We start from the raw sequence: 17,089 nt of genomic DNA, 5'->3' as shown, positions 1-17,089 counted from the left end.
TCACGTCACGTCACGTGAAGTCATGGGGAGTCAGAAAGATGACTGTAGTTCAGATTTTTCCCATAATATTGTAGGTAATTTCGTTCAGCACAGCCACACTACCATCACGTTAGGTTACGTCACGTGATGGAGTGTGTTTCTACCTTAAGTTTTGACTCGATGGTTTTACATCGAGTTTTAATGTATGTTTGATCCACGATAACCCGACTTGAACGGTTCATCCGATTTAGATGAAACTTGACAAAGTGTTTAACACACGAAGGACATTTTCTCATTTTGAGCTCGATAGAAATAGGGTAAGCCAGTCTAGTTAGCTTGGAACGTAGAGCGTCTGCCTTGTAAGCGTTAGTTGGCGGGTTCGATTCCCACCTGGGGCGAACCCCATAGTAAACAGATAAGCCTCGTTCTCGGAACGGCTAGCTTGCTCCTATCCCGTCTTCCTTTTCTCTTCGATTTCGGGACGATAAGACCTTGGCAGTTACAGTTCCTTCTATTAAATCTCTTTAAAAAAGAGTACTTACTAACCGGCCTAGTTCGCTTGGAAGGCAGAGCGTCTGCCTTGTAAGCGCTAGGTCGCGGGTTCGATTCCCACTCGGAGCGGATGAAACTTACCCTTGTAATCTGGTAGCAAGTAGTGGTGAAGTAGTGGCACTCGATGATGTTCTAGTGGTATTAGTAGGCGGGGCTTGGGTGTGTTGTATAAGGACATCATCGGATCTGGACGGAGCTAGTTTATTGGTGTTTGGTCCTGAGGGGGGAATTCATAGTAAAATTAGACAGGATTAGATAAGTTTTCTCTGAGAAGTGAAATTAACAAAAGGAGATATTGTTGAAATTCATCGTAAAATTATACGGTATTGGATAATTTTTCTCTGAGCTGAGACAAAGCAAAGGGAGGTAGGTGTATTTTTCTTTCGAGAAACTGACCACGGGAAAATTGACCATTCAGTTTTTATTAGAGAAGTGGTCAATGGTCAGTTGCCCGAAAGAAAAATACACCAAATTTTTTTCTATGTTTTCTAGGCAAAGAAGAAAGTTACAGTGAAGAAAAGATGCTGCCAACTGATTTAGGAGATCAGTGGTAGGTAATTGATCAAGGAGGAAAGGTTATCTAGATATAAACTATGTTGGTCTAACAAGAAGATGGTCGAATTCGGTGCTGTGTTTCTAGAAATAGAAATCACTCATTCATTCACGCACTGATCGCTCTATCGAACCTCAACAACTAGAAACCTGAAATTTTGTAGGAATCTAGGAATATTCCTAAGGCCAGCAATCAATATATCTGATAGACTTGACAGGTACACCTGATACCTGATCACACACACTATCAGGTAGACCTGAGAGGCGGACATGATCAGGTGTTCCTGATAGTGAGTGTCTGGTCCAATATGTTCTAGTTGTGCAATGAGAGAGAATTCTGACGAAATCTAAACCGATTTCGAGTTATGATCAATTATTGGCGAAGCACGGGCAACCCAGCCTAGGTGTAGGGCAACTGCCCCAAAGGATTGGTTAAGCTTCTACGAATCTATGATTCTGTGGCGAAGTACGGGCAGCCTGCTAATCATACTTACACAAGAGGAGGAGCTAGTTTCCGTGCTAGAGTTACACAAGGATAAGCAACCCAGCCTAGGTGTAGGGCAACTGCCCCAAAGGATTGGTTAAGCTTCTACGAATCTATGATTCTGTGGCGAAGTGCGGGCAGCCCGCTAATCATACTTACACAAGAGGAGGAGCTAGTTTCCGTGCTAGAGTTACATAGGGATAACAGATATTTAACACTAGGGGGACACTGGGAACTTAGCCGGTCCCGAGCGAAGGACAGGACGTCCAGTAGCCATCTTGTCTGTTTCCATGTTGTGTTAAGACGAGATTGGAGAGTCTCGAGACGAGAGAGCCGCTCTTTTGCGAGACTCACTTCCGTGTTACTGAATGCCTGCGAAGGAAGAGAGATTCGTTAGAATAGAACAGAATATACCTTGTTTATCTTGCCAGAATGAGACTGAAAAGTCCCTTTACTCCCGCATGACGAGAGGGATTGGAGACTGGACGAAATGTTGACTGTGGGTGGGGTGGTACTTGTAGTGTAGCTGTGGAGGGGAGAGAAACGGGAGGGAGGTTTTATTGACTGAACGAAGTGACGTCTAAAGGTATAAACACACTACCATCACGTCATGTCACGTGAAGTCATGGGGAGTCAGAAAGATGTAGTTCAGATTTTTCCCATAATATTGTAGGTAATTTCGTTCAGCACAGCTACACTACCATCACGTTACGTTACGTCACGCCACGTGATGGAGTGTGTTTCTACCTTAAGTTTTGACTCGATGGTTTTACATCGAGTTTTAATGTATGTTTGATCCACGATAACTCTGGAACGGTTCATCCGATTTAGATGAAACTTGACAAAGTGTTTAACACACGAAGGACATTTTCTCATTATGAGCTCGATAGAAATACGGTAAGCCAGTCTAGTTAGCTTGGAACGTAGAGCGTCTGCCTTGTAAGCGCTAGTTGGCGGGTTCGATTCCCACCTGGGGCGAACCCCATAGTAAACAGATAAGCCTCGTTCTCGGAATGGCTAGCTTTCTCTTATCCCGTCTTCCTTCTCTCTTCGATTTCGGGCCGATAAGACCTTGGCAGTTACAGTTCCTTCTATTAAATCTCTTTAAAAAAGAGTACTTACTAGCCAGTCTAATTAGCTTGGAAGGTAGAGCCGTCTGCCTTGTAAGCGTTAGGTCGCGGGTTCCATTCCCGCCCGGAGAGTACTTTGGTTGGGTGGAAGAGCTCACTATGTGAGAATCCTGCCATTAAGCCTTAAAAAAGTACTTACTAGCCAGCCTGGTTGGCTTGAAAAGTAGAGCGTCTGCCAGTGTGATTTCTCAATTTCCAGTGTGATAGAGCGTCTGCCTTGTAAGCGATAGATGACGAATTTGATTCCCGCCCGGAGCGGATGAATAAGACGAGATTGGAGAGTCTCGAGACGAGAGAGCCGCTCTTTTGCGAGACTCACTTCCGTGTTACTGAATGCCTGCGAGGGAAGAGAGATTCGTTAGAATAGAACAGAATATACCTTCTTTATCCTGCCAGAATGAGACCGAAAAGTCCCTTTACTCCCGCAGTCCGAATTAGGTCTTATATATTTCATAGGTAAAATTTATACATATTAAGTAAGAAAATTTTGGTGTACGTTTTCCACCCAGGGCGTGGGACCTGGGGACCCACCCCAGTGGAAGTACACCAAACGTTACTTCATTAAACTTTGGTAACCATTTAAGGTATCTGGGCACATTTAATTTCAAAGAGCTTGTTTTTCAGTCAACCTTAGTTAGGTTAGTTGGTAGCGCGTCTGCCTTGTTTGCGCTAGGCCGCCGGTTCGATGCCTGCCCCAGGTGGATTTTATCCTGAACGGATAATGTTCGTTCTCGGAACGGCTGCCTTTCTCCTTTCCTGTCTTCCTTCTCTTTTCGATTTCGGGACGATAAGACCATAGCAATTACAGTTCCCTCTGTCAAACATCTTAAAAGAAAAGTCATTCTCTCCCTGACAAAAAATGTTAATGATAACTTACCTCTCTATGTCCTTGTTGAGCAAGTGCAGTGTCTAGTTGTAGAATACAGCTAAGTCTCGAGTATTTGGATACGAGAGATCTCTGATAAGTGCCCAAGTGTACCTGAAAACATAAGGGGAAATTAGGGAAATGCGTGTTATACGTATGAGAATTAGCTCGTGTAGGTTTTTAGGCTCAATCTCAATGTCCAAAATTTTGGACACTCGGTCTTTATGACTACAAAAGGTCCACATTTTAGGCTCTAGGACTACCAAAAAATGTCCAAAATATTGGACACTGGGCCTTTGGGCTAGAGTGACCCTAATCGCCAAGGAAAAAGGTGTATTAACAAAAACTCTTCGTAAAAAAAGGAGAAAAAACTGAATGACGGGCATCCTTACCTTTAACAGCCAATGAAAGTCCTGGTAAATAGAATTAGGATAGGTGTCATCTATTTCAATAAAGGTCATCCTTACCTTTAACAGCCAATGAAAGTCCTGGTAAATAGAATTAGGATAGGTGTCATCTATTTCAATGACGGGCATCCTTACCTTTAACAGCCAATGAAAGTCCTGGTAAGAAAAAACTGCTTTCAGCACTTACCATCTCAAACACTTGCACAGGTAACGGCAAGAGGTCCGGCCTCTGTAGCAGCAGTTCCCTCTGCCCCGGGACTGAACAGGCAGATTCTACAGGAGGTACTATCATCACTAGTGACACTTCCGCACTGATTTCTATCACTTCACTATCGTATAACCTGAAATATCAACACAATAGACGTTAAAAAATGCAGTTTCTTTGTGTTATTGTTATTATATCACAACTTTGGTGCTCACTGTAGCATTGTAAGATTTTCCCAATATCTCGATAATCCTAACATCCAATGTTCACCTACCATGCTGACACCGGTCGCTATGCGCATTTATATGCCATAGCTACTCAACATCCAGTCACGGAATCAATCATTTGCATGATACAAATTTCTTGACCCCGCCGGGAATCGAACCCGGGTCTCCCGCGTGCAAGGTGAGTGCAGTGACCACTACGCCATGGGAGCTGACTGACGTTAAATAACCACTATAAAAACATTTTTTCTTCAACTGATACCTACCTACGTCACCTTTTAAAAATGAAACATCTCTTAAATGTCTGCTGTTCGGTAAAAATCCTAGAATAAAAAATGCCTCGTTTCCTCTCTGGATGGCTAGACCAAACTTTTTAGCAACAAAAGGTCTGGTACGAGATTGTTCCGTGATAGGTAAGTATTAAACAATGTCTTGCCCAAATAGTCCAGCCAAACCTTAGGTCAACGCTCCATGGTTCTCATGGTCTCCACACCCAAAGGTCGAAATACATATCCTTTCTACATGTTCTAGGAACGTTCTCTTACCTATGTAAAGCACAGTCTTCATCACTAACTTCCATATATCGGAACAGTCGTTTCAATGTAAGGGCTACGTGTTCTAGGAACATTCTCTGTTGCTCCGTCAGACTATTTAGCTTGTCATTGGAATTGCAACTACGAAGCACCTCCCATTCATCCCTGAAATCAAATAGGTTTCATTAGAAGATTGTAACAACATAAAAAAAAAAAAAAAAAAAAAAAAAAAAAATGGACCGATTACAATAGGTACTTTCTCATTCTGTACAGTGGATTTCACCAAAAAAATTTTCAGTCCCTAGACGTTAAACCTCTATTACATTACATTGAAATTCTGACGAAATTCCCATGTGCGGAGCCCAGTATGTAGGACTATTGCACCTCAAAACTCTATTAAAAAGCCATAAAAAGTATACAATATACAATACTTACGCAGTTACATGGGGATTGTCTCTGACTTTACAATGGGGAGGTACATTGGGAGATTTGGACGGCACTAGAACTTGCAGTAGATCTACGGAGCTTCTCATTTTCAGATAGCCCAGATACAGACCCTTGGATAGCTTGATACGACTGACTTGATGATACGTGATCTGGTCCTGAGAAACAGAAGAGATTGCGTTAGGGGATTGGAGTGGGATGATTTGGACTCAAGTTAAATAAGTTGCTAGCCAGTAGCCAGCCTAGTTAACTAAGAGGATAGCAAATCTGCCTTCTAGGCGCTAAATCGAGGGTTCTACCCGGGACGAAATTTATCCTAAAGTTCCTAAACAGATAAGATTCGTTCTCGGAACGGCTGGTTATCTCTTATCCTGTCTCCCTCCTTTCTTCGCCCATGGAACGACAAAACCGTAGCAATTACAATTCCCTCTATCATACCTCTTCAAATAAAAACTAAATACATAAGTAAATATAAGCAATATACATTATAATATATGGATCTACCCAAAGGAGCATTAGGACCCTCTTACAAAAGAAATATTTGAAACCCCGCTTACCCAATACCCGTTCAATCTAAAAACACGGTAGTGCTGCGCACGCCAAGTTTTATTTACCTGTACAGATGCCATGAGCATTTCCGAGACATTGTTCTCGTTCAGATTGCACAGGTTGGTTCGTTTGGTCAGCTTGGTGAGCGGCAGCCATCTTGAATTGAGCACGGATATACTCTTGACATTCTTAACGTAGTTGATGAGAGGAATCACGATGGTGCCTTCACTATCCTTGATGGGACGGTGGTAGAGTTGACCTGGAATGGAGGAGGAAGATATTTTTTTAGACATTTATTTAATTGAAGGAGTTTTAACAATAAAGTCCTACCTCAAGAAGATATTCGAATACCTCACAAAAAGAGACTTTCAATACTTGGATTAGACTTACTTTATCATGGACATGAGGGAAAGTAAGTCTAATTAATATATTGACCGTTGCAATGAACTCTCAAGAATACGTAAGATTAATACTTGGATTGTCCAAGCAAAAAGAGTTTCGATAGAGGGAACTGTAACTGCTAAGGTCTTAACGCCCCGAAATCTAAGAGAGAAGGAAGACAGGATAGGAGAAAGCCAGTCGTTCCGAGAACGAACCTTATCCGTTCAGGATAAAATCCGCCCCGGACGGGACTTGAGCCCGCGGCTTAGTGCTTACAAGGCAGACGCGCTACCAACCAAGCTAACTAGGCTGGCACAAAATGTGTATTTTTTCGAAATAAATATGGTGGTTCGAGTCCAAGTCAAGTCATCAAATAAGCGAAATGTTTCACATGGGGAACGATTTTTAGGACGAGCCTTCAGGTTGTGATTATACACAGAGCTGGGCTAGGCTAGGCTAGGCTTGAAATTTTGAGGGGAAAAAGTCGATTTTCTGTAGGTATTGTACAAAAAATCCATTCCCTTTTTTTCACAAGCCTAGTCCTATAACCACCACATCTCATGATTGACATAACTACATTTGCTCCGTTTCTCTCTTGAGTAGGTACCGAAAGTGTTTCCTCACCTAGATTTTCTATACTAAGCGCTGTCTGCATTTGAAGGGAAGCGTTGAGCAGTTTGACTCGGAAATGGTTGGACGTGTTGGAATTACTGAGCGACTTTTCCATCTCGTTCCGCAGTAGCTTGATGTCTTCCCACGTACAAGATACCTGAAACAAGATAGTTAGGGGGTCAGTCGGCTGTAGAACTCACTCGGAAAGGAGTCCAAACAGGGCAGCGTAGGGCCCAAAATCTACCAAACAGCGTAGGGCCCAAATAATATCTACCAAACATCATGTGTATAACATAATTTTCCAAGGGTCAGGTCTACAATCTCCTGTCAAAGTTGAAAAAATGACAGTGTTCGTTCATTAACTTTTTTTAAGGTTCGAGAGAACTATAACAACGGAGGTCTTATCGTCTCGAAATCGAAGAGAAAAGGACAGGATAGCAAAAAGCTAGCCGTTCTAATAAGGATTAGGTTCGCCCTGGGTGGGAATCGAACCAGCGACCTAACGCTCACAATGCAGGAGCTACCTTCCAAGAGTCCAACCTAACTAGGCCGGCCCGTTATTAATGGACGAATTAACTTATCAAAGGGAGGAACCGATGTTGTCGTAGAAAGAATGGGTCATCCTATCAACTGCTTTCAGCACTTACCATCTCAAACACTTGCACAGGTAACGGCAAGAGGTCCGGCCTCTGTAGCAGCAGTTCCCTCTGCCCCGGCACTGAACAGGCAGATTCTACAGGGGGTACTATCATCACTAGTGAAACTTCCGCACTGATTTCTATCACTTCACTATCATATAACCTGAAATATCAACACAATAGACGTTAAATAACCACTATAAAAACATTTTTTCTTCAACTGATACCTACCTACGTCACCTTTTAAAAATGAAATATCTCTTAAATGTCTGCAGTTCAGTAAAAATCCTAGAATAAAAAATGCATCGTTTCCTCTCTGGATGGCTAGACCAAACTTTTTAGCAACAAATGGTCTGGTACCTACGAGATTATCCCGTGATAGGTATTAAACAATGTCTTGCCCAAATAGTCCAGTAGTCGAGCCAAACCTTAGGTCAACGCTCCATGGTTAGTGAGTGCAGTGACCACTACGCCATGGGAGCTGACTGACGTTAAATAACCACTATAAAAACATTTTTTCTTCAACTGATACCTACCTATGTACGTCACCTTTTAAAAATGAAATATCTCTTAAATGTCTGCAGTTCGGTAAAAATCCTATAATAAAAAATGCATCGTTTCCTCTCTGGATGGCTAGACCAAACTTTTTAGCAACAAAAGGTCTGGTACGAGATTGTCCCGTGATAGGTATTAAACAATGTCTTGCCCAAATAGTCCAGCCAAACCTTAGGTCAACGCTCCATGGTTCATCGTTTCCTCTCTGGATGGCTAGACCAAACTTTTTAGCAACAAAAGGTCTGGTACGAGATTGTCCCGTGATAGGTATTAAACAATGTATTGCCCAAATAGTCCAGCCAAACCTTAGGTCAACGCTCCATGGTTCTTATGGTCTCCACACCCAAAGGTCGAAAAACATATCCTTTCTACATGTTCTAGGAACGTTCTCTTACCTATGTAAAGCACAGTCTTCATCACTAACTTCCATATATCGGAACAGTCGTTTCAATGTAAGGGCTACGTGTTCTAGGAACATTCTCTGTTGCTCCGTCAGACTATTTAGCTTGTCATTGGAATTGCAACTACGAAGCACCTGGAGATACGCTCCGTCTTGATGAGGCCGCTGCAGTCCCGCCAACCTGGGGAAGAAAGTGTTGACAGATCAGACAGATGTTTGGTGAGAGGACGAAAAAATGGTCAAAACTAAGGCTAAAAACAGAGTGGAAGGGAGTGGAGAGCAAAGAGCGAAGAGCATAGAACTCTTTGCTCTTGATTCTATGGCCAGGTTGGCCAGCCACTCACTATCAGGTAGACCTGACAGGTACGGCTGATCAGGTCGGTGGCCCAGCCACTCAATATCAGGTAGTCCTGACAGGTACGGCTGATCAGATCCGCCTGTAAGGTCTACCTGATACCTGACGAGCACACACATTAACAGGTAGACGCTCCGCTAAACTCTATTTTTATCCCTAGTCCAAGAAGTTGTTGTTTTAGACCCAGAGAGACTAGGTATGTACCCTGACGAGCACACACATTAACAGGTAGACGCTCCGCTAAACTCTATTTTTAGCCCTAGTCCAAGAAGTTGTTGTTTTAGACCCAGAGTCTAGGTATGTACGTGTCTCTCAACCTGAACTTTTAACGGATCTTCCCTCTTATCTTCTGTGTGTGTAAGAGATAATTTAGCTTGAAAGGTAGCGCGTCTGCCTTATAAGCGCCAAGTCGCTTGTTTGCTTCCCACCCGGAGTCCGGAGTGATCTTTATCCTAAACAGATAATGTTCGTTCTCGGAACGGCTGGCTTTCTCCTATGCTGCCTTCTTTCTCTGTGTCTGGAACGATAAGACTCCGTTGTTAGGTACTGTTTTATCTATGAAACCTAAAACTTTCTATGCACTTACTGGAGGGTTCTACATGGGACGACATCTCTCCCCCCTCGAATTCCTCCGTAGAACCCAAATAAAAATTTAGGTAATTTCCAATAGGTGTAGGTATATAACATTTAATTTTGTGTTGACGCACCATAATAAATTAAAATAAATAAAACAATAAAGTCCTACCTCAAGAAGATATTCGAATACCTCACAAAAAGAGACTTTCAATACTTGGATTGTCCAAGCAAAAAGAGTTTCGATAGAGGGAACTGTAACTGCTAAGGTCTTATCATCCCGAAATCAAAGAGAGAAGGAAGACAGGATAGGAGAAAGCCAGCCGTTCCGAGAACGAACCTTATCCGTTCAAGATAAAATCTACCCCGGACGGGAATTGAGCCCGCGGCCTAGCGCTTACAAGGCAGACGCGCTACCAACCAAGCTAACGAGGCTGGCACAAAATGTGTATTTTTTCGAAATAAATATGGTGGTTCGAGTCCAAGTCAAGTCATCAAATAAGCAAAATGTATCAAATGGGGAACGATTTTTAGGACGAGCCTTCAGGTTGTGGTTATACACAGAGCTGGGCTAGGCTAGGCTTGAAATTTTGAGGGGAAAAAAATCGATTTTCTGTAGGTATTGTACAAAAAATCCATTCCCTTTTTTTTCACAAGCCTAGTCCTATAACCACCACATCTCATGATTGACATAACTACACTTGCTCCCTTTCTCTCTTGAGTAGGTACCGAAAACCGAAAGTGTTTCCTCACCTAGATTTTCTATACTAAGCGCTGTCTGCATTTGAAGGGAAGCGTTGAGCAGTTTGACTCGGAAATGGTTGGACGTGTTGGAATTACTGAGCGACTTTTCCATCTCGTTCCGCAGTAGCTTGATGTCTTCCCACGTACAAGATACCTGAAACAAGATAGTTAGGGGGTCAGTCAACTGTAGAACTCACTCGGAAAGGAGTCCAAACAGGGGAGCGTAGGGCCCAAAATCTACAAAAATAAAATCTACCAAACATCATCTATATAACATAATTTTCTAACGGTCAGGTCTACAATCTCCTGTCAAAGTTGAAAAAAGACATTTTTCCATAATCTTAGCTATGCTTCATGCCTCCTTTGCAGGGGTTTAAGCCAGAGGCGTGGGGTGAGAATTCCAGAAGGGAAGACATAAATCCATGTAAAATATATATGCTGATTTCCTTGTGGTCTTTTGGTATAAGTAAGGCCATCGGCTATAATATACGCCCTATCTTAACTTTTTTTAAGGTTCGAGAGAACTATAACAACGGAGGTCTTATCGTCTCGAAATCGAAGAGAAAAGGACAGGATAGCAAAAAGCCAGCCGTTCCAAGAAGGATTAAGTTCGCCCTGGTTGGGAATCGGATCTGCGACCTACCGCTCACAATGCAGGAGCTACCTTCCAAGAGTCCAACCTAACTAGGCCGGCCCATTATTAATTGACGAATTAGCTTATCAAAGGGAGGAACCGATGTTGTCGTAGAAAGAATGGGTCATCCTATGTCTACAAAAATAAAATCTACCAAACATCATCTATATAACATAATTTTCTAACGGTCAGGTCTACAATCTCCTGTCAAAGTTGAAAAAAAAGACAGTGTTGTCGTAGAAAGAATGGGTCATCCTATCCAATGGTAATAAGGGTCATCCTTACCTTTAACAGCCAATGAAAGTCCTGGTAAATAGAATTAGGATAGGTGTCATCTATTTCAATGACGGGCAGGAAGTCCTCATTAGTGACGAGTACTTTGTCTTCATGATACAGGAGACAGGATAGGAACACGCCCCTGTAAACAGAGGAATCAAGATTTTCAATCAATACATTGGGTCTTGAAGTAATGCGAAAGCGGTTCCAAGGTGCAATTTAAAAAAAAATAGTTAGGTGGAAGAGCTCTTCTAGGAGAATCGTGGCAGTTCACTCAACTGTAAAAGAAAGCAAGATAGTCACAAAGTCTAGGAGCATTAAAGACCTCCCTGGTGAAATATCTTAAAGGCTCACAGTGAAGGAAAAATTTAGTAGTTGTGGGTGGAAGAGCTTCTCTAGGAGAACCCTGCCACTTAAAAGAAAGCCGTAAAAAAAAACTAAACCATAGGAAATCGAAGATGGTGCACCATCGGAATTGGTTCCCACTTTCAAAAGGAAATTAAAAAAAAAAAAAAAAAAATAGTTAGGTGGAAGAGCTCTTCTAGGAGAATCGTGGCAGTTCATGAAAAACTTTGTTAAATTCCAAGAGAAGACAAGAGAGGAACACTCAACTGTAAAAGAAAGCAACATGGTCAACCACATCTTCAATGCTCAAGAAATAACAAATTGACTATCAGACAAATCGATTCCATCTGATCTCCTGATTTTATTTTACGCTAGATACTCGTAAATACACACCACCTTAGCGGTTATCAAGTGATGTTAAACCCCCTGGGGAAAAAAGCAAGTAGCCAACAGTGATAGTAGGTACCTTGAATGCACCAGTTTCTGTTTCCCCAAAAGACCACTAAATTTAAGAAACATTGAATGTTGGTACCCGGATGGGTGACCATCTGGACATCACTTTTGAGTCGTACCTGTTTTCCTTCGGAATTTCTCTTCTTCTGATGTTTATTTCCAACGTTTGGTGATATCACCTGAACTAAACCATAGGAAATCGAAGATGGTGCACCGTCGGAATTGGTTTCCATTTCGAAAGGAAATTACTACTTTGGTACTTATTACTATGTTAAGGCTATTTTTGTTTAGGACTATTGCACTGATACTCACCGTTTCAAGTGTTTCTGGAACTTGGAGGCCGCGGTAAACAACTGTTTGATGGTGGCTATGTTAAGGCTATTTTTGTTTAGGACTATTGCACTGATACTCACCGTTTCAAGTGTTTCTGGAACTTGGAGGCCGCAGTGAACAGCTGCTTGATGGTGGTCTTCTTCCGCTTCCCACAGTCGCCTCCCCCATTCTCCACGGCCTCACTGAATGTCTTCAGGTCCGGCCTCTCGTTCTTCATCTCCCCGAAGAGACGGTCTAGGAGGGCCAGGCCGTCGGAGGAGATACGCTCCGTCTTGATGAGGCCGCTGCAGTCCCGCCAACCTGGGGAAGAAAGTGTTGACAGATGTTTGGAGAGAGGACGAAAAAATGGTCAAAACTAAGGCTAAAAACAGAGTGGAAGGGAGTGGAGAGCAAAGAGCTCTTTGCTCTCCACTCTATGCTCTTAGAGCTCTATGCTCTTTGCTCTTGGTTCTATGGCCAGATTGGCCAGCCACTCACTATCAGGTAGACCTGACGGGTACGGTTGATCAGGTCCGCCTGTGAAGTCTACCTGATACCTGACGAGCACACACATTAACAGGTAGACGCTCCGCTAAACTCTATTTTTAGCCCTAGTCCAAGAAGTTGTTGTTTTAGACCCAGAGAGACTAGGTATGTACGTGTCTCTCAACCTGGTCTTTTAACGAATCCTTCCCTCTTATCTTCTGTGTGTGTAAGAGATAATTTAGCTTGAAGGGCAGCGCGTCTGCCTTATAAGCGCTAAGTCGCTTGTTTGCTTGGAGATACGCTCCGTCTTGATGAGGCCGCTGCAGTCCCGCCAACCTGGGGAAGAAAGTGTTGACAGATCAGACAGATGTTTGGTGAGAAACTCTGATCAGACAGATGTAAACTCTATTTTTAGCCCTAGTCCAAGAAGCTGTTGTTTTAGACCCAGAGAGACTAGGTATGTACGTGTCTCTCAACCTGGTCTTTTAACGGATCCTTCCCTCTTGTCTTCTGTGTGTGTAAGAGATAATTTAGCTTGAAGGGTAGCGCGCTAGTGCGTCTGCCTTATAAGCGCTAAGTCGCTTGTTTGCTTCCCACCCGGAGTCCGAAGTGATCTTTATCCTAAACAGATAATGTTCGTTCTCGGAACGGCTGGCTTTCTCCTATGCTGTCTTCTTTCTCTGTGTCTGGAACGATAAGACTCCGTTGTTTGGGTACTGTTTTATCTATGAAACCTAAAACTTTCTATGCACTTACTGGAGGGTTCTACATGGCTAGGCGTGGAGACTTTGGGCAGACTGTAGCCTCGGATATTACCACAGGCAGCACGGAAGTAGTACCTCTGCCTATGTATGAGGTTGCTGATCTCTAGGTCATGTTGTCTGGAGTTGAGGATCTCCTGAGAGCCAACGATGTCCTTGAAATCCGGATCTGTACTCCACTCGACTGAAATCAAACCAAACATTTCGTCAGTAAGAAAGAAAAAAAAAATGCCCCGTGAGGAAACCATAGTAACTAGTTCACAGAGAAAAAAATATTTGAATTAAAATGTAATTAATAATGAAAAATAATAATAATAATAAATTCTACCAGGGTTATTATTTTCCTGTCCAAATAGGACTGAAAAGTCCCCTAGCCCCGAGGACTTTTATTATTATTAACAATATCAAAACCGTTCGCTACATCTCTGAACTTAAAGGACAGTGGACAAATTTATACAATCATAGTAGATAGGTGCTGAAACTACTGCATATCCAACAAACATCATGATTAGGAGAAGGAGTATCCCATCAACCTATCAAAGCAATTTCTTTTTCCCTACCACAGCCACAGGCCCACAGTGCTATGAGTGCTGCAAAAGGTTTCCAAAAGTTGACAAACCTCCCCTGAGCGAAACGTCAAGACAAACAAATTTAATCACATTTCACCAGTGTCTCCACTTGCTTTGTAAGGCAAATTTTTGTATAAAGCATTGTCTCGATCGACATAACTTAGATCCCATATGAGTAGGTAAAATCAAATGTTTTTAGAGGAATGAAATCGCTTTAAGCCAGTATGGATTATGGACGCTGTCCAATAAAATTTTCGGAGTCTGGCCTACAGATGAGGCTGATGAGGCTCGAGGGAGTCCGGGCCCCCTCGGCCCCCCCGAATACGGCCCTGATAACTTACATTTGTTGCCTTCCTGAGCTCCGAATGAGATGAGTAGTTTGACTAAGGGTAAGTTGTTACTGAGAATTGCCACATCCAGAGGTGTAAATCCGTCACTGTTCATGCTGAAACATAGTCAATTTCTTTTTCCCTACCACAGCCACAGGCCCATAGTGCTATGAGTGCTGCAAAAGGTTTCCAAAAGTTGACAAACCTCCCCTGAGCAAAACGTCAAGTCAAACAAATTTAATCACATTTCACACTCATTCATTTAACACATTTTTTTTTAATAACATTAAATTCTTGGCCTTCTATTTCACTGTCAGACAGATGGAACCAAAAGTTGACAAACCTCCCCTGAGCAAAACGTCAAGTCAAACAAATTTAATCACATTTCACACTCATTCATTTAACACATTTTTTTAATAACATAAAATTCTTGGCCTCCTATTTCACTGTCAGACAGATGGAGTTGAAAATTTTGACTTTTTACTACATCGTTGCCCGTTCTCGCTTTTGCCCCTTTTTTCTCGCTTTTATGGGTGTCGTCTTTATCTCGTAAAACCCGTCTTTTGACATTTCTCTTTTCCTCTTTTACAATCCGGACTTTTATATTCAGAAGGAAAGAAATACCGGGACGTTTCAAATGTGGCATGCTCTTCTCACTACCTCGGGTTTTAACTCTTCTTTTACTCTTCTTCTCTATCTTGTGAGTTAAGAGTTAAACCCTTATTTTACTCTTCTTCGGTAGTTTTTATACTTTTTTAGATACTTTCTATCCCATCCTATATGCCTTTCCTTTTAAGGATTAAGGATGGCACCTAAGTTTTAACTCTTACTTTACTCTTTTTCTATTTAGGTACTTTTTTATCCTATCTTGTACTTTTTCGTTTTAACCCTAGAAGGGTAGACGTGAGTAAATTTTACTCACAGCTAGTTTGTTTTCGTGATAATTCTATTTTTTTAAATAATAAAAAATAATGTTTTGAAACTTGAAACATATCTATTTCATATTCTGCAACTAACACCCATATTTATGAACAAAATGCTGGCTCTTAAGTTCGTGCTAAGCATAGTCTCAAGGCATTTGATTGGTCAATTTTGACTTGAGACTGATCTAAGAACGATCATTCTTGTTTATAAATACAAGTGTTAGAGTCACAAAAAATCGCTCTTTTTTAATGAATGAGTGAACATTATACGTCTACCTAAAAAATTGTCTACCTTTCAAGGGTTAAGGTTGCTACCTGGACGGGTGACCTACTGAAAGAACACGTGTTTGTAATTTCATACTGTACGGAAGTCAGTCAGGGTTGAAAATTGAAATGGATTGCTTAAGAAATGGATTGAGTTTTTCAGAAGTTTCATATAGCGTATTTTCCTTTCGGAACCCGAGACGATTTCCCCTCTTCTAAAGCTTACTTCCCCTTTTTTATAGGGAAATTCGGGAATTAGTTCAACCACTGGGTGGCGTACTAGCGCCCGTACTAAACCATTGGAGATTCAAGATGGCGCATTTTCGACTATCGAAGATTTGGTTTCCTTTTATGTACACCTACTGATAGATCCAACTGTAACAACAGAGGTTCTATCGTCGCCAAATCAAAGAGATGAGAAAACGTTGGACTCGTAATCCAAGGGACTGAGGTTCGAGTTTCAGTAGTGACATGAAGGCGGATCATTTCGAGGGCAGATTTCATCCTGTCTCCATTAGATTTCGGAACGATAAGACCGCAGTTACAATGCTAAGGTCATATCGTTCCGTCCCGAAATCGAAGAAAGAAGGAAGACAGGATAGGAGAAAGCCAACCGTTCCGAGAAATTAAGAAGGATAAAATCCGCCCCGGGCGGGAATCGAACCCGCGGCCTAGCGCTTACAAGTCAGACGTGCCACCAACCAAGCTAACGTTATTGGAAAATCTGGATGATTAATATAACCAATATAAATGTGAAAAACAATACGAAATTATAAATAAAATTTATGCACTTTGTAAAGTTCACAAATCGACCATTCTCAGCACTGGCAACTCAAGGCAACAGGCAATTCTATCCATTTCTGACGGGAAGCCTTGCGGCGTAGAGCAACCACTAGCAACACACAAAGCAACGCCGCAAGGTATAAGGCAACGCCGCATGCGGCGCGGCAATGCCGCATGCTGCTGGTTGCTGTTGCCGGTTGCTTCCTAAATTGCCCCAGTGTAAAGGTACCTTAAGAACGATCATTCTTGTTTATAAATACAAGTGTTAGAGCCACAAAAAATCGCTCTTTTTTAATGAATGAGTGAACATTACGTCCACCTAAAAAACAGTCTACCTTTCTAGGGTTAAGGTTGCTGCCTGGACGGGTGACCTACTGAAAGAACACGTGTTTGTAATTTCATACTGTACGGAAGTCAGTCAGGGTTGAAAATTGAAATGGATTGCTTAAGAAATGGATAGAGTTTTTCAGAAGTTTGATATAGCGTATCTTCCTTTCAGAAATCGAGACGATTTCCCCTCTTCTAAAGCTCACTTCCCCTTTTTTATAGGGAAATTCGGGAATTCGTTCAACCACTAGGTGGCGTAGTAGCGCCCGTACTAAACCATTGGAGATTCAAGATGGCGCATTTTCGACTATCGAAGATGACTATCGAAGATTTGGTTTCCTTTTATGTACACCTAATGATAGATCCAACTGTAACAACAGAGGTTCTATCGTCGCCAAATCAAAGAGAAAAGGAAGACAGGAAAATAGAAATTCAGACGTAGGTA

General features: G+C 42.1%; 1 protein-coding gene across 1 annotated transcript in view; it reads right to left on the bottom strand.

Moving 5' to 3' along the window:
* The window catches only part of LOC103510544, a gene marked incomplete at its 5' end in the record, with an annotated part of 35,804 nt that overhangs the window by 4,148 nt on the left and 14,567 nt on the right, over positions 1-17,089 (bottom strand). The window contains 15 exons of the mRNA XM_026824569.1: positions 613-748; positions 1,696-1,939; positions 3,575-3,676; positions 4,157-4,310; positions 4,944-5,096; positions 5,367-5,533; positions 5,990-6,183; positions 6,930-7,074; positions 7,565-7,718; positions 8,506-8,691; positions 9,452-9,494; positions 10,192-10,336; positions 11,102-11,234; positions 12,304-12,523; positions 13,445-13,633. Of these exons, the coding sequence (XP_026680370.1) occupies positions 613-748; positions 1,696-1,939; positions 3,575-3,676; positions 4,157-4,310; positions 4,944-5,096; positions 5,367-5,533; positions 5,990-6,183; positions 6,930-7,074; positions 7,565-7,718; positions 8,506-8,691; positions 9,452-9,494; positions 10,192-10,336; positions 11,102-11,234; positions 12,304-12,523; positions 13,445-13,633 (2,365 nt within the window). The remainder of the gene's footprint in view (positions 1-612; positions 749-1,695; positions 1,940-3,574; positions 3,677-4,156; positions 4,311-4,943; positions 5,097-5,366; positions 5,534-5,989; positions 6,184-6,929; positions 7,075-7,564; positions 7,719-8,505; positions 8,692-9,451; positions 9,495-10,191; positions 10,337-11,101; positions 11,235-12,303; positions 12,524-13,444; positions 13,634-17,089) is intronic.

Source organism: Diaphorina citri, unplaced genomic scaffold, assembly GCF_000475195.1.
Source record: "Diaphorina citri unplaced genomic scaffold, Diaci psyllid genome assembly version 1.1 scaffold615, whole genome shotgun sequence".
Classification (NCBI taxonomy): domain Eukaryota; kingdom Metazoa; phylum Arthropoda; class Insecta; order Hemiptera; family Psyllidae; genus Diaphorina; species Diaphorina citri.
Note: the sequence above shows the minus strand (reverse complement) of the source record. Positions and strands in the feature narration are given on the sequence as shown.